The sequence below is a fragment of the Lolium rigidum genome, chromosome 1 (assembly GCF_022539505.1).
Source record: "Lolium rigidum isolate FL_2022 chromosome 1, APGP_CSIRO_Lrig_0.1, whole genome shotgun sequence".
Lineage (NCBI taxonomy): Eukaryota > Viridiplantae > Streptophyta > Magnoliopsida > Poales > Poaceae > Lolium > Lolium rigidum.
Genome location: NC_061508.1, coordinates 71,255,495 through 71,282,727, shown reverse-complemented (window position 1 = coordinate 71,282,727; position 27,233 = coordinate 71,255,495). Strand labels below are relative to the sequence as shown.

General features: G+C 44.0%; 4 protein-coding genes across 5 annotated transcripts; 3 read left to right on the top strand and 1 right to left on the bottom strand.

Annotated features, from left to right (window-relative positions):
• The first annotated feature begins 14,133 nt into the window (after positions 1-14,133).
• LOC124675469 (chemocyanin-like) lies at positions 14,134-14,624 on the top strand. Its single transcript, XM_047211549.1, has 2 exons — positions 14,134-14,317; positions 14,416-14,624. The coding sequence occupies exons 1-2, from the start codon at positions 14,134-14,136 to the stop codon at positions 14,622-14,624; spliced, it is 393 nt and encodes a 130-aa protein (XP_047067505.1).
• Positions 14,625-18,463: 3,839 nt separating this feature from the next.
• LOC124647029 (basic blue protein-like) lies at positions 18,464-18,947 on the top strand. Its single transcript, XM_047187035.1, has 2 exons — positions 18,464-18,647; positions 18,739-18,947. The coding sequence occupies exons 1-2, from the start codon at positions 18,464-18,466 to the stop codon at positions 18,945-18,947; spliced, it is 393 nt and encodes a 130-aa protein (XP_047042991.1).
• Positions 18,948-19,869: 922 nt separating this feature from the next.
• LOC124675451 (protein WHAT'S THIS FACTOR 1 homolog, chloroplastic-like) lies at positions 19,870-26,994 on the bottom strand. Of its 2 annotated transcripts, none has more exons than XM_047211537.1 (3): positions 25,190-26,994; positions 21,200-21,327; positions 19,870-19,952 (listed from the first exon to the last, which is right to left on the bottom strand). In XM_047211537.1, exon 1 carries the CDS (start codon positions 26,992-26,994, stop codon positions 25,825-25,827), a length of 1,170 nt encoding a protein of 389 aa, XP_047067493.1. In that variant the 3' UTR covers positions 19,870-19,952; positions 21,200-21,327; positions 25,190-25,824. The 2 variants fall into 2 exon arrangements, with proteins under 2 accessions (XP_047067493.1, XP_047067486.1); XM_047211530.1 differs by lacking the exon at positions 19,870-19,952 and adding an exon at positions 20,998-21,093.
• On the top strand, positions 21,570-22,262 carry LOC124647018 (cell number regulator 11-like). The gene is made up of 4 exons (XM_047187027.1): positions 21,570-21,624; positions 21,736-21,807; positions 21,890-22,099; positions 22,186-22,262. Exons 1-4 carry the CDS (start codon positions 21,570-21,572, stop codon positions 22,260-22,262), a joined length of 414 nt encoding a protein of 137 aa, XP_047042983.1.
• Positions 26,995-27,233: the final 239 nt, after the last annotated feature.

Sequence of the window (27,233 nt, the reverse complement as noted above, 5' to 3'; positions counted from 1 at the left end):
AGATGCAAATGCAAGCAAAAGACGAATAGCTTCAAGACGGGCTACCGGCGAAAAGGTATCCTCAAAATCCATACCTTCTATTTGGGCAAACCCTTGCGCCACTAACCTTGCTTTATTTCTAATGAAAATGCCATTCTCATCTTGCTTGTTCTTGAATACCCATTTCGTCCCAATAACATTGATGCGATGATCCTTGGGTCTCTCAACTAGAGACCATACTTCATTACGAGTGAAACACTCCAATTCTTCTTGCATGGCAATAACCCAATCCGGATCGACCAAGGCTTCATGTACCTTGAGTGGTTCAAAACTAGACACAAAAGCATGATGTTGACAATAAGTGATAAGTAATGCATGGTGTCTACGAGTTACCACTCCTTTTGATATGCTACCAAGGTCTTGATCTACTTTCATGTCACTTGCCCTTGTAGCAGCCTTGATCTTCCGAATGGTTCCTTCATGATCAATGAATTCATCTCTTGCTAATACTTGATCATGAGCGACAGCTTGAGCTTGAACATGAGTTGAGGATGTTTCTTGATCATCATCATGGTCTTGCTCAGTGGGTTGAGGGCTTTCTTCTTGTTCTTCGGGATGTGGCTCATCTTGAGTGGAGGATACATCTTGGGTTGCACTTGATGGTTCAACCTGAGTTGAGCTAGGCTCAACTTGAGGTGAGCTTGATACTTCTATTCCATCACCTTCATCATCACTATGAACTTCCATGGGCCAGATGTGTCCAATGCCCATATGCTTGATGGCACTAGATGGATCATCATCATTACCTGCAACACATGGAACAACTTGATCCACTTGGGAGCCATTATCCTCCAAGAACACCACGTCACAAGATACTTCAATAGTCCCAGTGGACCGGTTGTAGTATCTATAGGCATGGGAGTTCTCCAGATATCCAACAAAAATGCCCTCTATAGTTCTAGTTTCAAATTTACCAAGCTTCCCTTTATTGTTCTTAACAAGACATTTGCATCCAAAGACACGAATGTACATGACATTAGGCTTGTTAATTACCTGTGAGAAGCTCATATGGAGTTTTGTTGTGGAGGGGGCGGAGGAAGAGCCGGTTGGAGTAGTGGACAGCTGTAGAGATGGCTTCTCCCCAAAAGTTGTGGGGTGAGTTGAATTCACTCAACATGGTTCTTGCCATCTCAATGATAGTCCGGTTCTTCCTTTTAACAACACCATTTTGTTGAGGGGTATATGGAGCTGAAAACTCATGCTTGGTGCCCTCATCATCAACAAACTCTTGCATGGTGTAGTTCTTGAACTCGGTGCCATTGTCGGTCCTAATCGCCTTGATCTCGGATTCATATGTACGTTGAGCTTTCTTGGCGAAGGTGATGAACTCTCTATGGGTCTCATCCTTAGACTTAAGGAGAAAGACCCAAGAATATCTTGAGTAATCATCAACAATGACAAGTCCATACTTGCTCCCACCAAGAGTATCATAATGTGATGGCCCAAAGAGATCCAAATGAAGGAGCTCCAAAGGCCTAGATGTGGTGACAATACTCTTGATAGGATGTTTCTTCTTGAGTTGTTTTCCGGCTACACATGCACTGCATACACGATCTTTCTCAAAAGAAATGCCGGTTAGTCCAACAATGTGCTCACCCTTTAGGAGTTGTTTAAGATTCCTCATGTTAACATGACCAAGGCGGCGATGCCACAACCAACCTTCGTCATGCTTGGCCGCCATTAGACATGTGGAGGGAGAGGGGCTCTCTTTCGAGAGGTCAACCACGTAAAGATTGTTCTCCACATATCCAACAAGGACCAATTTGAGATTGTCACTCCTAAAGACTTGCACATAATACTTAGTAAAATATGAATTGTAACCGGCATCGGCGAGATGGTATATAGAAAGCAAGTTATAACCAAGGTGTTCAACAAGCATGACCGTCTCAAGGCACAAGTCCTTAGAGATTGACACCTTGCCATACCCAAGTACCTTTCCCTTTGAGTTGTCACCAAAGGTAATGCTTGACTTCTTGTTAATATCTTCAATGAATTGGTCAAGCACACCTCTTCCTCCGGTCATATGATTGGTGCATCCACTATCAAACACCCATTTTGGACCACCGGAGGAATACCCCTACAAAATCAAGTAGAGGATTTAGGAACCCATTGATTAATGGGTTCCCTAGTCATGGCAACAAGATCTTTTGGTACCCAAATCGAGTACCCTCTATAAGCATAGCCATTACGAGGACCAACATAGTTAACATAAACATCACCATAATAATCAACAAATAACGCATAGTGATTGTTTGGCCCCGTGCGGTCACCACTAGTGGCTTTGCCCTTTGGGGCTTTGCCATCATTAGTGACCTTCTTGTTCTTTTCCTGAGCGGGCTTCTCTTTCTTGTAGTTGTTCTTCTTGTAGGGCTTGGGATTATACCCAAGTCCATACTTTTGATTGTTTGACCTTTGCTTACTCAAGAGGTCATCCAATCCCATCTTACTCTTGGTTGTGGTGAACTTGGCAAGTTCTTTCTTCAACCTAACATTCTCCTCAAGAGTAGTTGCTTTCTCACAAGCCAATTCATTAGGATAATAGTTGAGACCATATTTGGTTACCAAAGATTCAAGATATGTGTTGGTCTCAACATGCAAAGATAGTTCCTCTTGTAAACGAACATGTTCCGCAACAAGCTTAGCATGCTCACTAGTAAAGGTGGTGGAGGAACTAGCAATATCTTTATCAACAATAGAATCATTCATTGATTCAAGAGCTTTAGAGTAGGTTTCTTGAAGTAGGTCATGGTTCTTTCCAAGTTTCTTGAGCTCATCCTTGACAAGCTTGTTAGCTCTTTCAAGGTGGTCAAGATCCCTAGTGAGAGAAGCATGAGCAACTTCAAGCTCCTCCTTTGAGGCATTAAGCTCTTGGGTCAATGAATGAGCCCTTTCAATAGTTTCAAGATCCTTAACTTTATCTAGTTCATAAGTTTCAATTTGTTGCTTAAGACCTTGAGATATGCACCTTTCGGTTTTTAGCTCTTGCCTTAGGAGATTGAATCTCCTTTCCTTATCATTCAAATGATATTCTAATTCCTCAATGGACTCATCCTTTTCTTTGAGAGAGTCCATCAAGAAATCAAATTTGACAAGAGCTTCACCACGAAGGGTGCATCTAACATTGTAAAGTTCCTTAAGTACAGTTAATTCTTCTTGATTTTCAGTTTCATCATCAAGGACACTAGATAAAGAAGGTGGGGGTTCCATTACCTTGGTTTCTCTTGCCATAAGACAAGAGCCAACGATTGTAGATGAGGTAGAGTCATCGGAGTCATCATCTTGAGTTATTATTGCCATGAAGGAAGAACCAACATCATTCTCCGTGGAGTAATCCTTGGAGTAGTCATATGTGAAGAGTGACCCGGGCTTAGAGAAAGCCAAGCCGGCCACTCTGGCCTCCTTCTCCTCATCTTCCTCTTCTTCATCTGGACAAGTACTCGGCCCCAACAAAGGCTCTTCCCTTGTTCCTCTTGTATCGATCGTTGATTGGGTTTGGCTTCAATCTTGGCTTGACCCCTTTGATGAACTTTGGCTTGTCAACCCTTTTCTCATAAGGGCACTCATTTGAAAAGTGGCTCTCTTCGTCACAATTGTAGCAAGTTCTCTTCTTCTTCTTGTCATTGAGGAGCATAGGCAACTTTCCCTTGTACTTCTTGGCAAAGAAGGCAAAGTCAGTGGCGATGTCACTAGTTGAAGTCATCTCCTCATCTTCTTCAATTTCATATTCTTCTTCTCCTCCATGGTCAGCTCTAGACTTGAGAGCAAGGTTGTGTGACGCTTCATGGTTGTGTGAGGCTTCATCAACACGGTTCATTGCCATGAGCATTTTTCCTGCCTTGGCCATGTTTTCATTGGCGGCCACATAGGAGACTAGATCATCGGAGTTCAGATCGGCACTCTTGGTCCTTATTTGCAAGTTGAGTGCAAGGTTGGTATCTTCTTGCTTGACAGCAATCATAGCAATGACCTTGGACTTTATGAATCCTTCATTCATCTCAAAGCCATCATCATACTTCTCAACACCAAGTCCCTTGATCCTTACTTTAAGAGCACCAAGCCTTGCATAGGCATCGGCCAAGGATTCTCCTTCTCGAATCATGAACCGGTGAGCTTCTTTGCTTTGCGGTCTCATAAAGAGATGATTGGATCAAATCGGTTCCCTCTGTGATTACTACGATTCGATCCCACAACTCTTTAGCGGAGCCGATGTCATTGACTTGATCAAGGAGCTTGCGATTGATGCCACTTCTAATCTTGTCACGTGCGGAGGCATTGACTTGACGGTTGTAGAACTCGGTGGAGGTCAATCGAATGGGATCTTGTGGCTCCAGGTATCCATGAAGAATGATCTCCCATAGCTCCACACTGCAGCTGCGAATATGAGATTCCATAGAAGATTTCCAATGTGGAAAGTGAGTTCCATCAAAATGGGGAATGGTCCCACTATGGTTTATATGAGGCATGGGTGAAGTGTTTCTGGGATAGTCATGGTTAACTTCATTGTAAGTTTCCTTAGAGCCCGAAGTCCCACTAGGAGCTCCACTAGCAGTTAGGTTCTTAAGCATGATAGACATTTCTGCCATTTGGCTTTGTAGTTCATCCTCCTTTTTCTTCTTCTCGGCTTCATATGCCAAGAATCTAGATTTCATTTCTTTAACCGAAAGGTTAGAGTCATCATCTAGACCCTCGAATAGTTTTTCCATCTCACTCTTAAGGCGGTGAAGCCCTTAAAAAGAGTCCAGGCTCTGATACCAATTGAAAGTATAGAGATGGTAAACCTAGAGGGGGTGAATAGGTTTCTACGTATTCTAATTCTTTCTTTGCAATATTAGGCTTTGCGGAATATAAAGGTGAGCCTAATGCAAACTAGGTGAAGCAACCTATATGAGGATACAACTAACTCGAGCACGAAGGCTCTCACAGGCGATTAAATCACAAGTAAGGAGTTCGGTTAGAGATAACCGAGTAGCACGCGGAGACGAGGATGTATTCCCGTGTTCCCTTGGTTTGCAACAAGGTACGTCACGTTTGGAGGAGTGGAGGTCCCACGAAGGATTCCCCGCGCCACGAAGGCTCACCCTATTCTCCGGAGCCTATCCCACGAAGGAATAGCTCTCTCATTGACCCGAACACAATGCATGTCAAGACCATAGAAGAACCCCTCTATAACAGGGATACATCGGAGACTTTGCTAAGGTTTTTGAAGCGACAACGTGACAAAAATACAATACTTTGGCCTTACAACTTCCAGTGAGTGTTACTCTCTTGTAACACATTCTATTTTGCTCACCATATGTTAAAATATTAACTGATGACTTATATATATGACACTACATATTTAAACGTGCGCAAGTTTCACTTTATTCTTATCGCCATTAAAATGTACGAAGGAGAAGTTGAAGTCTTTGACTCACTAACAAAGAGCCTATACTATACAAGTCTTGTTCTCATATGCTCAAAAGGTAACTCAAATTCTTATCGGGTTTTTTTTTGTTAATTTCCTGATATCAACTGATTGATAACTCTTTTATGCATTTTCTTTTGTCGGGCAGCGTATGGGAAACTTTCATCAAGAAAGATCAGTCCTTTCAATGGACACCGAAGCTGATATGGCGTGCGAACAAAGTAAGTAGTACTACCTAGGTCCACACACCTTTATCATACTTGATTATTGTTTGACTGAATTATATTCTTGTACAGAAATGCGCGAAACAACCAAAGGAGAGTGATCTATGTGGATACTACGTTTGCGAGTACATCCACAGAATTGTCAGCGAGAGAGCGAATAATGAAAGAAATAAAGAGGTACGAAAACAATATTCACAAATTTATTTTGTTACCATAAGTTGTGCTGAGTTTCAGTACTAATTGTTTGATTTGTGATTTGATATATATATATATATATATATATATATATATATATATCGAAAATTGCTGGCTACAAAGGGTGGTAGCTACCCCGCACCCTATAGCCGTCCGATCTAGTTTCTTCAAGATTCCCGCTTGGTCAAAGTATCTTAGTTGCTATGTTAATGAAGTCGGGTTAGAGGGGACATGGCTCCATGTTATAAATAATATTTCGTTAGTGCTAACGGCCGTTAGTGAAAACCTCGTGTGGCTTTAACACGAGCTGGCAGACTTTTCGGCAGATTTTTTTCATGACTGACTCTAGTTTTATGAGAGACAATAAAGTAATGGTATCATTTTTTAAAGCTACACAACCTTTAGAGTTGCCTTTGATCGCTGCCATTTAGTTACCTTTATATTGGAGCGTCCTTTGATCGCTTCCATTTATTTAGCTTTATTAGGCGCTAGGAGCATGGTGCAACTTTTTGTAAGCATCTTTATATATTCCCTCTCGATCATTGCGTTCAGCTTTTGATCATAAAGATTACAACTTTAGTACTTGAGCTGAATTAAGGATGTGAGGGCCGATATAGTTGACAAAAAGGCATGTAGGATCAGCTTTAAGAAAAAATAAAGTGCATCTGAAGAGGTAAAAGGTAGTCACACATAAAAAGTTTCCTGAAGACGGCCGTCTACCATCCACGTTTGTAAGCCCTAATAAAATCAAATCCATTAGCCTAATTTGGTCAAACCAAATGAGAGATTCCCTAGGATGGTACGAATCTCTCAACAAGGATCAATGGACCACATACATGTGGTAGTTACCCTCCTTTGCATTAAATCCACACCCATATATATATATATATATATATATATATATATATATATATATATATATATATATATATATATATATATATATATACCAAGCACTATTACGCAACCGGTTGCGAGAATAATATTCTGAGCACCGACTTGTACTTTCCTGGACACAAGGTTGTACTTCCTGGATAACAGGGTTCAACTTTCTGTCGAACTTATCTGAACTTCCCGTTTACTTCAGAGGTACTGATTATACCTCGAGTTTCTCAACCGTTTGTCGGAACTATGCAAATGATATACCGTTGAATAGATAATGAAAAACCGCAACTTTTTCATGTTCACACTTTTCACAGATTTTGCACGGTTTAAATTTAATTTAGAAAATACGAAAACGCTTCTATATGGCCAGAAAACGAACTTTTAGCTCGATTTTTGATACACTTATCGAAACTGTACAAATGATATACCGTTGGATAGATAATGAAATTGCGCAACTTTTTCATGTTTTATGTTTTTTCGAAATCCTCGCAGTTTTTGAACAATTTTGAAAATACCGAAATTCGGACGTACTCAAAAAACGAGCGGACAGTAATTTTGATGATTTGTTTCAACCGTATGTCGGAACGATGCAAATGATATGGCGTTGGAAAGCTATGGACTAGGCGAAACTTTCTTATTCTAATTATTTTCACTAATTCCTTACAGTTTAAGAGAATAACTTGAATTACTGTCCGCCTATTTTATGTGACGGGCACCGAATGATTTCCCCGTTATTTCCATGCCGTATATTTAAACAATAGAAATGATATACGGTTGGAAAGGTGTCAAAATGGCACATCTTTTTCGTATCTACCATTTTTTCCAAATCCAAACGGTTTAAAACTAATTTTACAATTTTTGAAATCATGTTTCCGGTATATTTTGTGGGATAACGATTTGAATTTGATGGATTATATTCATTTATTTGTTTTAAAATGTTGTAGGTAATGAAATTAGACATATACTCTACCATATAAAGCTTTTGGTGATAATGATTGAAGTGGTTGGTGATCAAATCGATGAGATTTGGACAATAGATTTCCGCCCCGTAAAAACAGAGCACTGAACTTCCCACGACATGAACTTGTACTTATCAGGACATGCGGTTGTACTTCTTTGTGCGGTTTCATGAAAATGTTCAGTAAAAATGAGCTATAATTTTCACCACACAAAATGTGCAGCACAACCACGGGCATCTGAACTTCTCGCGACATGTCCTTGTACTTCTTGGCCCTTGTGGTTGTACTTCCGGAAATATTTCGATACTAGTGTGTTTTACAATAATTAAACATGTGTTTCGGAATGATAGTTTAAGATTTTCCCTAGCCTCTATTTAAGAGATTCTGCACTTCCTGGATATTAATATTTGAACTTCCCAACTTTGATATGTGAAGTTATGTGTGAGTATTTTCTTTGTACAATTTGCAGTTCCTATAATTACTGCTTTTACTTCATGTAGTCCCCGCTTGTACTTCTCGGAATAACTCCTTGTACTTCCTCACGGATGACAGGATTATTTTGTTTTTCCTACATTTGAATTATGTCAGTTTCTTGTACTTCATATATTATGTTCTTTGTTCATTCGTTTGTTTGCGTGTGGCAACAAATCTCAGAACGAAGCACTCTAGGACTATGATCTTCTTCAAGCTTCTCATGGATATTTGACCTAAATAAGATGTACAACTGATACGGAGGTACTAACCTGTGGTAAATCATCGGCAATGCCTGTACAAAAAATCTGAAATTTGTGAACTTGTGTGCGACAATTAATTAAACACACGTGTATTTCTCAACATAATAACTTGTACTCATGCTATTAAGAAATGCACCTAGGCTCAAATATACGTCTACTTCTCCCTGTCCGGCACGAACCTCATTTTGTGCATGTACTTAGTATGCAAATATACGTGTACTGCCGGGTTTCATCTGCACAACAATATGCCCATCAGCCCTTCCCTTTTATTTTTTCAAATTGCTGCAAATTTTTCTGCGATTTCTCTCATGCAAATTACTGGAACATGAAAACAAATATTAGTATACACAACAATTCTGCAACTCTGCAACCAATAGTAAGCGGCGAATAATAGTAAAATTTCCTTCGTACTCGAATTTCAACCACTGTATCTTTTCCTTAAAGATTGCTTGTAGTGGAAAACACAACCCCAACAAAATAAATTCCCGGAGCATATTGATGCTGCAATGTAATTCCTAGGAAACTAAGGAGTATGGAGAGGGCCTTTTCTTAGTGCGCTCTAAGCACTTTCTGTTTTCACCGCACAGTATGAACTTGGCAACATCAGTGTAAACCGTTCCTTCAGAAATGTCACACGCCTTTGAGCTCCATCTGACGTGACCAGTCTTACGTCAATTCTGCTGATGATGAAACAACTTGAGTCGGGCTCTTGATTGCCTTAGGATCTCTCGACAATATGATTGATTTGGCCAGTAGTGAAGTCTGAAAAGCCACACGGACTAAAATATGTATGTATAAGTACTTGCGTTCAAGCCTTAAGGTGTGGTGACTGAATCAAAATTTCCTCCAGGAGCATCAACGACAAAACTGAAGAAGTAATCACCTTTAGACTCCTGTCTTTGTCGAGCTCAATCGTCCAGGGCGGAGAGATGGAGGAGCAATTGTACTTCCAAGTAATAAACATACGTACTGCTGTTAATGTCTAAAAAGAAAACCTGTACTGCCCGTTGGAGCTCCAGCCAGCGAGGTAGCAGGAGGACAGGGGGCTTCGCGAGAAGATGCTAGAGGTCGCGAGCTCCTCACCATCGGCCTGTATCCACACACGATCTCAAGTCGCGCTATGGGAAAAGAACCGTGTCCGCCACCGCGAGTCGCATCAGCAAGTGGAGACGGCGCTGGAAGTTGCAGGTGGATCGAGGGACCTGCAGGAGCACGGCGACCCGACGGGGGCGCGGGGACAGGCAGGCGGGCGACGGGGGCGCGGGGACAGGCAGGCGGGCAGGGGCACGGCGTCCAAGCGGCGGCGCGGGATACCAGGGCGCCGTCGGAACCTGCCGGCGGCGGTGAAGCCGTGGAGCCGTGCCGGCCTGCCAGCAGGTAGAGGTTAGGGGAGGGGCGGCGCGTGGGGACCAAGCAGCGGTACAGGAGGTTGGGGACCGGCGGCCAGCGCCGGAATCCCTGCAGCGAGCGGGAGATCATAGGCAGGGGAAGGTGGGGATTTGGTGCGTCCGTGAAAGAAGTGGTTCTTTTTCTTTCCTCGTGCGATCAGTCGTGGCGCGTCCTATATAGAACCGGCGGTGCTCAGAATAATATTCTGAGCACTGGTTTCAGAATAGTGCGACCCTATATATATATATATATATATATATATATATATATATATATATATATATATATATATATATATATATATATATATATATATATATATATATATATATATATATATATATATATATATATATATATAGGAAGCTCAGATGGGGCACCTAGGAGCATGGGCACCAAACGTGTATTTCGTACATATCTAGAGTGTACGTGTCTAAATTACACATACCTAAGGTTTACATACCTAACATAAACACATACAAGTTACACATACCTAACATTTACATACTTAACATACACACATGCAAGTTACACATACCTAACATATATATACACGTATCAGTGTACGTACACCTTAGGTATGCAATATCTTAGGTATGTATCACTTGAGTATGCATATGTTAGGTATGTACACCTTAGGTATGTGTAACTTAGGTATGTCTACCCTCAGGTATGTGTACTATAAAGGTAAAATACGCGTATTTACGTATGGTGCCCGGGCACCTAGGAGCACCAGTTAATTTACCTATATATATATATATATATATATATATATATATATATATATATATATATATATATATATATATATATATATATATATATATATATATATATGCACACACACACACACACACACATAGCTCATATATTCATTTGTATCTTATTCTTTTACAGTTGAGAAGAAAGCGGGAGAAGATCTCAATCGAGCAGCGTTTTAAAGCAATTGGCGAGGAATTGGCGGGATTTTTCCTTCGGAAAGTCATACCACCATTCGGAGAGTACCACTATGCATAAAGATCTACATGTAACATATAGTTTGACTGGGACTGTACCACTATGGTACATGTAATAGATAGTATGCCTCGGAGAGTACCACTACGCATGAAGATCGATCTTCATGCATGTACTACTTAATTCTGGTGCATCGACTTGATATGCATCGGAGTACTACTTATGCAATTACATGTGTGTTATATTATATGCACCAACTTGATATGCATCATCTTGATATTCATGTACTACGTAAACCCAAACGCGTTTCTGGTGCATCGACGCGATATGAAACGCTCCGATACGTACCCCTAAACCACTGCAAAAACCCTAAACCATGAATTCTCTGCCGCGGCAGAGATTCATGCATATTTCCTGCCGCGGTAGCCAACCTTTGGTACCGGTTTGTAATACAAACCGGTACCAAAGCTCCCTCGCCATGCGCTCTCCTAGGCGCCCACGTGGAGATCCCATTAATACCGGTTCGTAAGGAACCGGTACGAAAGGGGAGGCCTTTTGTGCCGGATTTTTTATACCGGTTGAGAAACCGGTGCAAATGGCCCTCTGAAACCGGTATAGATGAGCGTTTTTCTACTAGTGATTGCAACATAAATATCTTTTGTTCTTCGGCTCATGTCTACAGAAAGGCGCGGTGTGCTGCCGTGCCAATCCATGCTAGTACTATTAAGAACAAGTTGCACTAACTTAAGAAAAAGGTTGTATACTACTGGTACATACTAGTAGTAATCATTCAATATGGTATAGTCAATCCCTGCTAGTACTATTAACAACAAGTTGCACTAACTTAAGAAAAAGGTTGTATACTACTGGTACATAGTAGTAATCATTCAATATGGTATAGCCAATCCCTGCTAGTACTATTAACAACAAGTTGCACTAACTTAATTAAGAAAAAAGTTGTATACTACTGGTACATAGTAGTAATCATTCAATATGGTATATATTTACAGTGGCAAAAAAGTCATGCACATCCGTATAGTCAACTATATAATTGTTTATATGATATGGGCATAGCTCCTCCCTATAGCATTGTGTGTATCAGAAAATGATGCATTTTGTTCAATTGCATGCATATATGAGCACCTCACAAAACCCTATAGCACCTCCATATCAGCACACATGATTAAAGTCAAACATTTCATAGAAATTCATGATATAGATTGTGAAATTAAACAAAAAACCCTATCACGTAAACATTGGTACTTAAAACTTAAAATTCGTACACACAAAAGGAGTCGAAATTAACACTAGTCTACTAACTGGAGTCCCATTTAAGAAAACCCCCAATTTAAAAACCCAGGATGCGTCCTAGATCTATACCAATCAGAGATTCCAGCAACAAATCATAGAAATGGAGGACAAAAAATATACTTACCAACGATATCTTGGCTACAAACAAGCACAAGAAAAAGAATAGCGAAATATCTCCCCCTTCTTCACTACCAAGAACATCATAGAAGCAGTCATGAGATTCAAAATCCAAAAATCCAAAAAACCACACCACACATAGATTCGGAGACAAAATTGAACTAAAAAGGGACTAGAAACCAACCTACAACCATACTTTGAACGAAGAACGGATCAAACTTCAACCGCTTCGTCATGGTCCTCTCCGCCTCGTTTGCTCCAGAAGAGAGTGGAAATGGCACGTGACTCTCCCACTTGGCATGGTTATTGACAACCGTCGGCCCACAAAACGAACACACCTACTAAACTACACCCGAATGTCCCAAGAAACATCGAAGGGAAAAGAAATGAGGGGAGCACATATACATCGCTAACGTGCGTGCCAGATAAACCACCGCACGCACAACTCCCCCAGGACCGCTCCTTGGTGGGCCGGCCTAGGTACTTCTCCAGATTTCCTTTTTCTCTCATTTTTATTTGGAAAAATTTCAAATTTAAAAAACTTCATGTTTTTAGCAAAAAAATTATTCAGATTTGAAAAATGTTCAAACTAAAAATTTCATAAAAGAATTTGTTCAAATTTTTTTGTTTAGAAATATTTTGTGTTCAAAACAAATTTTGTTTGGAATTTTTTTTGTTTAGATATAAAAATGTTCAAATTAAAAGTAGCTTCAAAATTTGTTTTCAAATTTTTTGTTCTGATAAAATTTGTATATAAATTAAAATATTCATATTTTAAAAACATTCAAAATTTTAAAAATGTTGAAAAAAATTAATCAGAAAAGGAAAAGAAACAAAAAAAAGAAAAAGAGAGAAAAGGGAAAACCAAGAAAACCCGGAAGAAGCAAAGAGAACGGTGAACCAGAAGAAAAGATGAAAAAAGCCAACCCAAACCTTCTGAAATGTTCATAAAAATCGGAAGAATCTAAATAGTCACACCTTATGGGCCAGGCCCCAGCTTGTCCCATTAGCGTGCGCGCCATATAAACGCACGCTAATGAGGTTTTGGCAGAAATGAGCCCGCCCACTACCGCACGAATCATGACACAAGGTGGTCCACGGTCCAGAAACGTTGACTGAGATTTAAAGGAGCTCGGGCAATTTATTCCTAGCAATTCATGCGAAATTTCAAAAAAAGAAAACAATACCGTATATTTTTAGAACGGATGGAGCCGTTCCCGTACTGCCGTGTTTGCGGTCGGCGCAGATTAGGGATCGGGTCTGGCAAAACCCATGCGCAGATCAAGCTTACCGGCCGGCAGTTTGACTAACTCCTCCAATCAGCTCCCCGCACGGTGCACGCAGGCTGGCGGGTAGTACTAATCATGCACCAATGTCAACTACTCCTGTGTGAACAATCAGCCAGAGACACACAGGAAAATGCCGAGCATATATAGCCAAGAACTTGACTATTACTACTCGTGATGCACAGCAAGACACACGCGTGAGTGCGCTGGGACTGGCGCCGTCGCACCGACACCTACGGGCAGCGAAGGAGTGCTTTGCAAGTGTCGCGCGGAACCCGGCAACACGCCATGGATAACTCTCTTTTCTCAGCAGAAGCCATCGGTACCTGGTCAGGGAAGCATCTTAAGCAAACAGTGTCAGATCATCACGTGCGTCCGATCGTATTCTGATTCTCCGGGAGCCTCGATTAGAATGCATGATCGGGCGAATTAGTCAACCTGAGTTCCAGCTCCATCTCCATGTTACGCGCAACATGTGTGAGCGAGCACTGAGCACGCACCTGCAAACTATGCCCTCACTACACCAGCTGAGTGTCTATAAAGTCCACACAACCAGCAGGCAATCTCTGCAAGCCAAGCATCCCCATCGCCCATCGCGTCTTTTCTTCTCTAGCTCTACTTCTTCTTCGGTTAGCAATGGCGGCAGGTCAGGGAAGAGGCAGCGCAGCGCTCGTCGCCGGCCTCCTGCTCCTCTGCCTGCTCCTTCCGGCCGCCGACGCCGCCGCCAAGACGTACATCGTCGGCGACGACGCCGGCTGGAGCAAGAACCTCGAGACCACCTGGCTGGCCGGCAAGACCTTCTACGCCGGCGACGTGCTCGGTGAGTCCGTCCCTCACATCTTTCAGCTAGCTACCTAGCCGTACGTATATATATATCGCCATTGTTGCTCACTGCGCAGCGCGCACGCATGCACGCAGTGTTCAAGTACAACAAGGAGCATCACGACCTGGTGATGCTGGGCGGCAAGGGCTACCAGCGCTGCCAGGTGCCACGCCACAGCAGCAAGAGCCGGGTGATGCGCACGGGCAACGACGCCGTCACGCTGAGCAGGGGCAACAACTACTTCATCTGCGGCGAGCCCGGACACTGCAAGAACAACATGAAGCTCGCCGTCAAGGCCTGGTAGACGAGCTCGGTCGATCAATGTCGACGCCGCTTACTGTCTGTGGCTTGTTGTTCTCTGAAGTTCTTCTTTTTTTCTTGTGGGTTTTCACTGCTGTAATTTATACTTTGTCATGACTCATGACTGAGGTATTTTTCTTGACACAATGATGTTTTCTCTTCGGTTTACCGACCCGAGTATGATGGACCTTTCAAGCCCAACAGAGCCACTTACCAGCCCACTGACCCCAGCGTGGCCCATTGTTGACCTGTCTGACACTTGCGGCAACGCCGAGCTCGACTTCTCTGAAATTGTGCTGCTCGGCCTCAGATAAATCTTCAATGCCATTGCTGCGCCAACACATTTTTCGCAAGGGCGTGTTTGGTTCCATATGATGAGCTTTCCCTTCTCTGGCGAGTTAAATTTAGGCCGCTTTGTTGCCCGGGCAAACGAACAATTTTGGCCCACACGGTTCTTAAAACACGTTTCAGCCTACACGCGGAGGACGCCTGAGATGTTGTTTCTCGAGAGCCAAGCTTCGCGCAGCCAAAAAGGGGGGAAATTGCGCCAAGATCGTGCAAGGGAGGAGACGGCGTGAGCTTGCAAACATCCTCAAAAAGTCGGTGCAAGAGATTTAATTTCGTCACCTCCCGCCGACTCGTAGTGCCTATTTATCACCGTTCGGCTCACCACCAAATTCCGCATCACCATTTCCTCCTTCGAGATCTCCGTCCCGAAAAGGATCTTCATCGGTGAGTAGGTAAATTATGTCATCTACCTCGGTCAATGTAGGACGGCGGTGGAAGCGGTCTCCCCCCTCTTCTCTGAGCTCTTTAATACCTTCTCCGTCCTCTAGTGGCAGTGAGTACTTCATGCCCTAGAGCTTGTAGCTAAGGTCTTTTGGCATGTGATTGATCCGAGTAGAGGATGGGGTGGATATGTGGCCACATGGTTTATTTTGATTGTTGTTACTGAATGATGTGCATGATGTAGTGTTAGATTGAAGATTTTTGTCACCGTATGGCTGGCTTTGCATGTCATCCTTTGTTGATGAGACCGAGACGTTGTCGATGCTCACATATCCGTAGAATGTAGAGCTTCCTTCGATGCCTGGCATGTGCTCTCTGTTAAGGTTCATGCACTAGCCACTTAAACCAAAAGTCTGAACTGATGGAAAGGGCAAGGCAATCTACTTATACACTTCACAACACCCCCACTCGCGTGTGACGGGAGAAGAGAAAGTCAACACGTGAAAGAAGAAGAGCACACCGAAACAGGACATCAGCGGTGGCTAAAGAGGGGGTAACAGCAATTTTTAGGCTTAATTGCGAAAACCATGTGAAAGGCAAGATTTGAACTCGAGACCTGGGGCTCTGATACCATGTTAAGGTTCATGCACTAGCCACTTGAACCAAAAGTCCGAACGGATGGAAAGGGCAAGGCAATCTACTTATACACTTCACAACACTCTCTTGCGGTGGAGTTAACTAGGAAGAAGGCAATCAAAACTAGCAAAGCACATATCACATGCATAGTGAAGGGGGGCAGTGAAGGGCACTATGAAGTGGGATGTTTTCCCGTCCATCGTCGTCCCCAACAAGATGTGTGATCCCATCAAGAGAACGGTTAGTACTGAAAAGGGGCTCAACCAGTTGGATTCATGTGTCCAAGCTTAAAGCCCTTAGCTGCGCACAATGGGATGAGGACACATTAAAAGCTGCGCACAATGGGATGAGGGCACATTGACAGCTGCGCACAATGGGATGAGGACACATTGACAGCTGCGCACAAGGGGATGAGGACACATTGACCATTGGCTTAGACGTGGAGCACTACAAAGGCCACATCATGGTACTAACACTTGTTTAAGTTCATCTAAAGTGTCATTTCTTCCATTTCATCAAACCTAGCAGTACTAACACATTGGATGTCCCCTGTCATAGATAACCCTAAGGACGCCGAGTACCTGAACAAGCCCATCGCGAACAACACCCAAATGCAACAAATCTTCTACTTTGGTCTGGCTACTGGCAGATTTGCCATGGGTTCTAGTGAGCCTCTCGGTACACCTTTCCCTAACTACATAGAGACCTAGGAGTCTGAGACCACTGCCCTGAATGATGATGGTGATGATGTCCCTACTGCTGGTGTGGTCCTTGGTGCTAGCTTTGGTGTTGGAGCTAGTGTTGTTGTTGCTGATGGTGGTAAAAAGATTAAGAGGTCATCCTTGGTGGATGAGGCGTGGTCACCATCAACTGCATGACCTAGGTTGTGAAAGTGGTACGTGGCAACTGTCCTGAGGGACAGTTCCCCTCATGTGCACCGAGGCCTCTACGCCGCCATCATGGAAGTCGTTGGGTTAAGTCCTGAGACTCTGATGGTGGCTCACAACCACATCTTTGACAACATTTCTCAAGGTAATGTATTTGTTGGGATCTTAGATGACCACAAGGTGCTCTAGCTAAGTACCTTCTTATCCAAGAACTACTACGTGTATTGCTCCCTGGTGACGGTGGTGGTGGTGGTGGTGGTGATGGATTCATGATGATGATGATGTACATTTTGGAGTATCTAGGACTTGTACTCTCAGTTGGTATATATGAAACCCTCAGTTGGTGAACCTGCGGTGGCAGGATTACACCATCTTTTATGACACCATAGTAGTTGAATTTGATCATATGATCACACTAGTTGGTACCTAGAACTTGTGATGCTTTTGCCTATATAAATCATACATGCTTATGTTGCAAATTGATTTGCATGCTTGTGTTGCTTATATTTCATTGTTTCCATATGTGTAAACCTTCGGCGTGTCCTCTTGCATTCTAGAGGATCAGGCAATTTTAAGCTTATTTGTATTTAATTTTTTGCATTTTACTTTCAAGCAACCAATCACTATTTTCTATTTATTTTTTAATGCATAGATAGCTAGAATTGTGAAAATCTAGTTGGAGAAAATAAATAGTTTTACCTATGGTTTGATGCCCTATACATCCATATTGAGGGGTGCTACAACTATCTATTGCGCTTGGGGTTTATCAACAAGCAACACGAGATTCCTTTCTGACGCATTCAACAAGAAAAACTGTGCATGTGGGCGATGTTGTCGTGGAGCTTTCGCTCAGAACCGCATCAGGAAGCTCATAGGAGGTGCATCTCTAAAACCACGCCCACAATAAGGTTAGACAACACCATTCAAACCCTATCTATCCGTATCTAGAAAAAGATGAGTATTTTTAAAAATAAAGTTATTATTTGAGGAGTAATAGCGTACTAGTGTGGATCAGCTGGTTCCCACACCTTGTTGCTATCGGCGCAGATCATGGATCGGGTCGCGCGGACGGTCAGTGTGTGTGACAAAGCCAGACGCAGATCGTGCTACTGGCTGGAAGTTTGACAAACTGGGGGGCCATCGGGTAGCAGCATAGGAACGACGTAAAAGTCAGCAGGAGGAAAACAGGGCACGCTGCTCCCGCGTCGGACTGGAGCTTCGCCGCACTGGGTCGGTCGACATCGCGTGCATGCGTGCGCTGGGGCCGGCCGGCGGCGGCGAAGGAGTGTACGTGCCTCGAAAGTGTCGTGGAATCCGGCGCACGCAATCGGAGGCAGGCGTGTGCGTGCGGCATGGATGAGTCGCCGGAGCAGTGCCACACACACACATAGCATGACCACCATTGACTGACTGACCGACCGACCCGGGTTACACAGACGCACGCCTAGGCTGCTTATAAAGACCACATCGTGAGCTGACGACCAGGACGTACTCACCCTCCCTCCTTATTCCAAGCCTAACCAAAAAAGCCATCGCATCGGATCGCGTGTTTTTGGTTCTCAGGTCGGTTTGGAATTGGAGGAAGCTAGCAATGGCAGCTCAGGGAAGAGGCAGTGCAGCTCTCGTCGCCGGCGCCCTCCTCGTGCTCCTGTCCCTGCTCGCTGGCGCCGCCGCTGCCAAGACGACGTACATTGTCGGCGACGACGCCGGGTGGACCAAGAACCTCGAGGCCTCGTGGCTGGCCGGCAAGACCTTCTACGCCGGCGACGTGCTCGGTAAAGTCCTTGCCGTCGCTGCCTTCCTTCCATGGGCTATATATCACCATGCATTGTTGCTCACTACACACGCACCTATGTCCTACGGCAGTGTTCAAGTACGACAAGGAGCACCACGACGTGTCGGTGGTGGGCGGCAAGGGGTACCAGCGCTGCCAGCTGCCCAAGCACAGCGACCACAGCTGGGTGCTGCGCACCGGCAACGACGCCGTGACGCTCCGCAGGGGCAACAACTACTTCATCTGCGGCCAGCCGGGCCACTGCCAGAACAACATGAAGCTACACGTCAACGCCCTGTAAAGACCCAACTGGACATCGCCATCCTTCATCCTTCTATCCATCTACATGGCTCCGAAGTGACTCTTGCTTGCTTGCCACTAGTAGTAACTTAAGTGCCACTCGGGCATAACGTGTGTCATGATCCAGCAAACGTCCATGTTTTAATGAGTTTGAGTTTGAGGGACACAACTTAATTTGACATCTACATCGAGCTGCCACTTGTTAGTTTCAATACTCCCTAACTCAACTTTGTCTAGATATAGATGTATCTAATCAACAAACTGTCTAATAAATACATCCGCATTTAGACAAAGTTAAGTTAAGTGAATTAATTTAGATCCGAGAGAGTAACTTAACTGCCACTCGCGCATACCATAGTCATGATCCAGCAAACTTTAATTAAGCGTCACCAATGGTTCCTCCCAATTCTCTACTCACGATGCATGTTATGTGCTCGTACGTTGACTTGGCTGTAGCCAATCAGTTCGAGAACCCGATCAGATCACTTGTATACGTCTTGATCTCACGATTCACAAATACAGCGAGCAGAGCCCCGCCACATGGACCACTAGAGGATTAACACACGGAGGCGCTGCAAGGTTTTTTTTTTTTTTTCGAAACCTCATCAGAGGGTGGGAGCTAACGCAATTGCATTATAAAAAAATTAAAATTGTCCAGTTAATAAGAAAAACCAGATCTAGAAAACCATAAAATAGGCGGTTAATTAAGGAAAAACCCGACAAAACCAAACACCACAAAGGTCATTGATCTATAGCATACAAAATATAGCAAGTTTGTTTCCTCTGAAGAGCATACAAAACCAAGGCAGCAGACCAGACGGGTGCATCTTGCTTGCTTGGTTGGCTCATGCCTGGGCGCCAAGCTATGACTTGACTTACTAGCTGTAGTAGCCAATCAGTTTGATCAGATCAGCAGCTTCCCATTTTAATCTCAAAGTTAACAAGTACATCATGCAAACCCGCCACACGGACGACTAGAGGGTTCAGTGTATTAATATACGGAGCACTGTAAGAAGAAGGAAAAAAATGTCAGTATTCCATCTTAAATCTCACAAAGGTCAGTTCACCTGCAGCATACCAATGTAGCAGCGAGAGATAAGTTCATTTTCCGGGCGCTCAAGGGAGTGGTGTTTTCGCACATGGGATCGTATGCTTCCTTTATTTTGAAATACATGTTACACATTTTTTAAAATTTCAAAAAAATCGAACGAAAAATTCGCACGTAAATCTTCACGTGTTGTGCACTTGCAAAGTTGTTTCATGAAAAAACGATTTGCCGCGTGGCATGTGTAAAAAGACAAATTTCAACACTAAAAATAAGGTTTTTCCGAAAATAAATTTTTTTTTTTTAACATAGACCACAAAAAATATTGGTTTCTCGCGGAAACTTGACGAACACACATCTATTGTGGAGATGTACATGTAGAATTTTTGTCAAATATTTTTGACATTTCAAATATTATTTTTTGGTAGAGCCTAGAGGGAGCATATGCACCCGGGAGCCGAATTGAATTTCTGCTGAAGAAAAGCATACAAAACGAAGGCAGCTGACCAAAACAGCCTAATTAATCAATCACTAAAGTTGAAGGGATAGTTAGCCCACGAAAAGGTATCTGGGATCATGGCCGTTCACAGGGGACAAAAAAATGGTGAGGGAGGGGGCACCTAAGCAAAAGCCTTAATTTATATGCTTGGCTCAGGCCTGGGATAGGGCTGGCCGGCTTCTTTGGATGCATGTCATTGTTGGGTTACAGGTGGATGTGATGGCTAGAGTAACTAAACAGCATCTAAACTACTGTAGTTTAACTGAAACCCAAAGGTGATTCCCTTCGCAACCATTCAGAGCAAAACCTCCCTTGGCCAATTCCCGGTTTCTAAAAATTTCATTCGGGCGTCATAGAATTTTCAACTTCCGCAAGCATATAATGGCCTGGTGAGTAGGATTACAAGGAGCAGAAGACAGCGCCTACAGCCAGGAGTACTACTCTAATGTAACTCCAGTTGGCAGACCAGTGAGTTTGAGCGAGTACCTCTTCACCCAGTATGGGTTGCCGGCACGCACCTCAATCTCCATATGAAGCGATGTTTTGTTTACTTACAAAAAGGACATGTTTACCAAGTTCATCAGCAGGCATGATACCCATGTCCTGTATCCGGATGAACACAGTGATTCAGTTAACAGCCTATTTATCTACTTATTACAATCCAGCCAATTTAATAAATAATAATTACGAGGCAAGGCATGGAACTTACCACCAAAACTGGAAGCGCCAAAACGCTGCCAGATGTTGATTGAGCATGGGATTTTCAGGGAGGATGACACAAAGTAGAACATGCCAATTGCACGCGGTGTCCTTCAAAGGACTGATTCAAAGCCAAACCTGTAAACACACAATTATCATACAACATTCAGTGTCACTACCAAGATAAAGGCCATAATGCAACAAAAATGCTGCACTGGAATTGGTTGTCAAAGTAATTGACTCTGTCATATCTGCATTGTTACTGCGAGTATATAAATATCAACAACATCAAGGATTGCACACAAAGGCAAACCTCGTACCCATCTGTTCCCATACTTCATAGATCAAAATTTCACAGAACTACTAAACTAACTAGTACCATGGTTGGGAAGTGGTCGGTTGGGCTGTTCGACTGCTTTGGAGATTTCGGCACCTGTATGCAGAGATACCTTTTTTCGTTCCTCTTGCGCCTCTTGTGCATGTGTTTCAGTAATCAGTGAATGCAAAGTACTCGTCAATGTTTGATACCGTCTCCTGATCTTGCAGGTTGTTTGACTTTCTGGTGCCCCTGTGTTACCTTCGGTCGCATTGCTGAGATCGTGGACAAAGGCTCCACATGTAAGTGTTTCCCTTCGAATCTGCGATTGGGTAACGCATAAAAAAAACATTGATTTTCTTGGCTGATTCCCCTTGTTTTCAGCATGCTGCATAAATGGGACCATCTATGTTTGCCTAGCATCCATAGGCTGTAACTGCTTGTATTCTTGTACCAAACGATCGGCGATACGGTCGCAATACAACTTGGAAGCATCGCCGTGCATGGACTGCTGCGTCCACTTCTGTTGTGAGAGTTGTGCTCTATGCCAGGAGTACAAGGAGCTGGAAAATCGCGGCTTCAACATGGCCAAAGGTTTTTGCTTCTTACCGAGAATGAAAATTCATGTTCAGAAAGGCACCAACATTACTAAATCATGCTCCACCTCACAACATTTGCAGGATGGGAAGGGAGCAACAAGATGGTGGGGTGTGTGCAAGGCATGAAAGCACCAGGAAAGCAAGGGATGTGCTTCTAGAACATGCATACATGGCTCCAGAATTTACTGCTTGTGGTGATTTAAACTGTCGCGTTAATGGGTTTATGTGAATTTTGATTTGCAATGTTAACAATGCCACCCAAAAGGAAAATAAAGCAGGCTTATGATCATTGTGGTGTTTAATTCTCAAATTGCCAAAATTACTTACTTCTATTCTTATGTGTGGCTTCAACATTCCAACATCAGCAGTCAACACATATTATGTGATTTGCAACTTGATAAATATTGTGAGGTTGCAGGTTGCACTGCATGCCAGTGGCTGTGACAGAAAGGAGTCACTAAATTAGCAATGCTAGACTCAATATTCACTAATCATGGCCTTTCATACTAGCTGCTCCATAAGGCCTTGTTTACTTCTCTCGTATTTTTTTCCCCAATGAGTATGGGGATGGGAGGGGATTTGGTGTCACCCAATCCCCTCAAATACCCTTCCCCAAAAATACACTAGTATAATGGAGAGTTTTTGATTTAGGCAAAAAATGTGGGGATGGGAGGGTATATCTCGGGATTATTTGGTTCAAAACCGGAGAAGTAAACGACTAGTGGGGATTTTCCGGGATACAAAATAATCCCCTCCCATCCCCATAAATACCTTAGAAGTAAACAAGGCCTAAAGGACAAATACTAGCTGCTCCATAAAAACATAGGGCATAAGGTTAAAATCAAATAAAGAAAAGTCTGGGCCAACTCAGCAAAAAAAAAAAAGCTCAATACTTGCAAGTGCAAACCCTTGTGTGCCAACAATGGTACATCTCAGTGCGTAGACAAGGACCAATGTCTAACAATGTTAGTATCTTGGCCACATGTAGGTCCGATCATCTGTGCAGTACAGATGGCAGAGCCAGATATAATGTCCTCCCTGAACAACAAAAAATCAAAGGCAAATGCCAAAAAGAAACACCAAAGTGGAGATCATTAAGAAATTCGATAACATCGATGAAAAATTGGGGCTTTTATTAAGGATAGAGCTACAACAAGGAAATTTGCAGAGCAGCAGAGTCTATCCAACTCGGATTCACATTGAAATTGTCACCAGCTCATCAATTGCATAACTTAAACTTATTTGAGTCAACATCAAAGCTTCGGCTCCTGCTTTTACTTTACCACTAAGTATGCGCCCCTTTGTTACATTCAAGTCAACACGCAACAGTTATTATTTTTATCCCACCAATCCAGTAAAAAGAACTGAACAAAAAGGCATCAGCGTTACCACCAAACTGGAAGCTCCAAAGTGCTGCCAAATGCTGATTGAGCGTAGGATTTTCCGTAGGAACAATCTGGTCGGACAAGCCAATTGGATATGAATTGACGTACTTGGAAAGAGTAACTCAGAGCCAAGCCTGCAGACACAAGGTTAAGTGCAAGAAGCAAAAGAACACCCACAAAACAACAAAAAATGCTGCAATGAATGTACTTTCGGAGGACACTTGTGATACTCCGCACTGATACTACATCACTGCTGCTTTATAAATACCAACAGGATCATGTTGCTCAAGAAGGCCCGGCTACACAGTACACACCATCTATTTCGATATTCCACAGATCATAATCTATCAAACAAATGACCAGCAAGGTGGGAAAGTGGTTAACTGGGCTTTGTGGCTCCTTTGGAGACTGCGGCACATGTATGCAAAGCTATCATCTAATGTTCTTGTTGTGTGGAGATTTTTGATAACGTACAATATCAATTAGTCGTTGATATTTCATTTTCTTTGTTAACGCTACAGGTTGCTTGACATGTTGGTGCCCCTGCATTACATTTGGCCGCATTGCTGACATTACGGACAAAGGCTCATCATGTACGTGGTGCACTTATAATTTTCTCTTGGGTTCAAGCAGAAAAACTGAATGTCTTGTTAGTTGACTCTCCTTGTTTTCAGCATGCTGCATACAGGGGACTCTATATGTTTTGCTAGGGTCCATTGGCTGCCACTGGCTGTATTCTTGTACCAAACGCTCCTCACTGAGGGCACAATACAACTTCCCCGGATCACCCTTCATGGATTGCTGCGTCCACATGTTCTGTGAAAGTTGTGCGCTATGCCAAGAGTACAAAGAGCTAGAAAACCGCGGGTTCAACATGTCCAAAGGTATCTCTCCTCCTTCTGGGTGAAAGAAAAGATAGATAATAAACAAATGTTCACAAGAAATGCCATGATGAATAATTACATTTACAGGATGGAAAGGTAGCAACGAGATGGTGGTGGATATGACAGCACCAGAAAAGCAAGGGATGGAAGTGCTTTTAGACCATGAATAAATCCAGAATTTGATGGCTGGGATGCTTGGCGACTCTCTTCAACGGCTTTGTGTTGATCTTCATTTTCCAATACTCTCTCAGCCACATTTGATCCGACGCTGTTAAATCTCATTTATGTATCCTTGTGTTTTGGCTTTTGTTACTTTTATTTAAGACTCATCAGTCAACATCCGGTGAGCAGGCTGTAGGTTACATTTGCGCACATGTCGCCTGTGCCATATAAATGTACCGCTCAGTCCGCACTGCAATGGCACACTAGTCCTCTCTACTCGCTGGCAAATTGGCATATGCAAATAAGTGCTAACTTCAAGACGAGGAATCATCTCAGTAAAATTTAAATGATACCAAAGAGAAAGGAATCTTTCCATCTACCATGGTGGGCACGAATCTCGGGGAATAAATGAACGGTGACGGAAACACCCACACCCATGCGTGTGTGTACAAAAGTATTTCCGCTAAAATATGTTATTTTAAAAATGACTAGACAAAACACACAAACGACTTTCTGAAAAAGTTTTATATCTATAGAAGCTCATATCTGGAATGCCTAAATGAACACATGAGAGAGTTCAACTATAACAAAATATAGTCCTAAGAAATGTGTACAGATACAGGAGAAAAGGTTTTAATCCAGGGAAATAGTTACCTCAAATGTTAAATCATGCGCATCGAGGTTCCGTTTCCTGGGCTGAAGATATTGTTGCACAAAACACTATCCAGAAGAAGTGTACAACTCTTACTGTGCTCAAAGATCAAACAATATCAGTGCCTTTCATAAGGAGCATTTGCTGCTTATGAGTTTCTTCTATGCGATGATACAGCACCAGTCTGCATTGTTGTTGATTCACTCCCAAGTCAAGTTATCATATAAATCTTCCCATCTTTATCACAGACATCACTAATTCATGTCATCAATATGTTGCCTTCCTTCACAGAAATCGTTCTCCTTGCCAAATCCCATCAACTGTTCACACGGAATTATCCATATGAGAGATTGCTACAATTGTTGCAATCCACCCAAAGAACAAACTAACCAGCTGGTGGCATTCTTGCAGCTGTTCAACACACGTTCAGACTTTCTTAGAAGAAACAGTAGCAGGTCAGGAATTAGATCCTCTAGGACCAGAAACAACACCAACCCGAATTATTTTCACCTGCAGACTCATGCCTTCAGCAATGCCACTCTCACTGCATCCATGGGTAGCTGCTTCAATCCATAGTGAGAGTGGACAAACATTACAGCAATGGAGATATAAGGAGCCCCATGCTTACATAAATCGATCACCGGTTGTCATCACCAAACAGCACCTTGTAAAACCTCCTCCTCTCCTCCCTCTTCTCTGCACTAACCAATTGTGCTGCCTCATCCTCCGGCTCCTCTTCCTCCTTCTTTACATCAACATCGCCTCTCCTCCTCTTGTTCTCCAAATTTGCAGCAAGCCGCCGCTGGTTATACTCGTGCAGCCCCTCCTGCATGAGCTCCCCGAGCCTATCCTTTGCCGCCACCACTGGATCCTTCACCCTCAGCTCGGACACGTCGTAACCCTCACGAAGCACCACCGTGTGGAGTTTGTATCGATTCGACACATAGAAGAGGCATGGATGCCGGAGCAGCAGCCTACCAATGTCCTCCGGCAGCCCGAACTCCCACCTGAAGTGCTCAAGCTTCATAACCGAAATCTTTCTCCACATGGTGAGCGAAAGGAACTCATGAACCACCGCGACGGCGCGCTTCTCGGCCTCCGCGTCCGTGCTGGGCACCGCCCAGTCCTCCGAGTAGGGCGAAATGTAAGGCGTGGAGTTGAAATCCTCCATCTTTTCGTGGGACTTGACCCAAGAGGACGGCAACGAGCAGGTGAACCTCGGGAGGGAGTTCGTCGCGGAGGCGGCGGCCTCGACGGCGGAGACGGCGAGGGAGGGAACCCACCGGAGCAGCTCCAGCTCGGCGGCGTTGCGGCGGTGAGGGTACGGGTTGGCGAGGCGGAAGAGGTCGGTGTGGGCCGGCAGGACGCGGAGGAGGTAGTCGTCGGGGAGGCCGAGCGGGCCGCGCAGCGCGGCGAGCTTGGAGACCTGGAGGCGGCGTCCACGGGCGAGCATGAGCACCCGCGCGAGCCGGTCGGCCATGGCTGGCTCGGACGCGGCGACGGCGGCCTCCTCGGCGTCGACGAGCTCGGCCATCCGCTTGGTGAAGCCGAAGCAGAGCTCCCCGCCGCTCCCTGAGGGGCCGTCGCCGGTGAAGATGTCGAAGCAGGATGGGTACTTGCGGAGCCAGTTGGCGGCGCGGCCGAGGAGGTCGAGCGTCTTGAAGCGGGACTGGAGGAGGCGGACTGGGGCGGAGCGGGACGGGAAGCGGAGGAGGAGGCGCTTGATCTGGTTGTTCACGATCCAGCGCCGGTTGCGGCGGAGGGCCGCCTCCAGCGGCGGGTCCTTGGGAGACGACCACCGCGCCATAGCCGCGCTTCAGCGGCGGCGGCGGCGGCGGCAACAGGACGGTGTGATGCGAATAATTGGGCTTATTTTGGACATGGGCTGATAATCGGCTTTTTCACCTGGGGTGAAGCTCGGATTGCGTTCAGTTCGCTCACGGCCCAGTATTTATTCTAGGCTCATAGGCCCATTGAGAGATCTTCCTCCATTGGACGCGATTGGCAGGCTCCGATTGAACTGAGAGTTGCGGGGTCCTCCTCCCT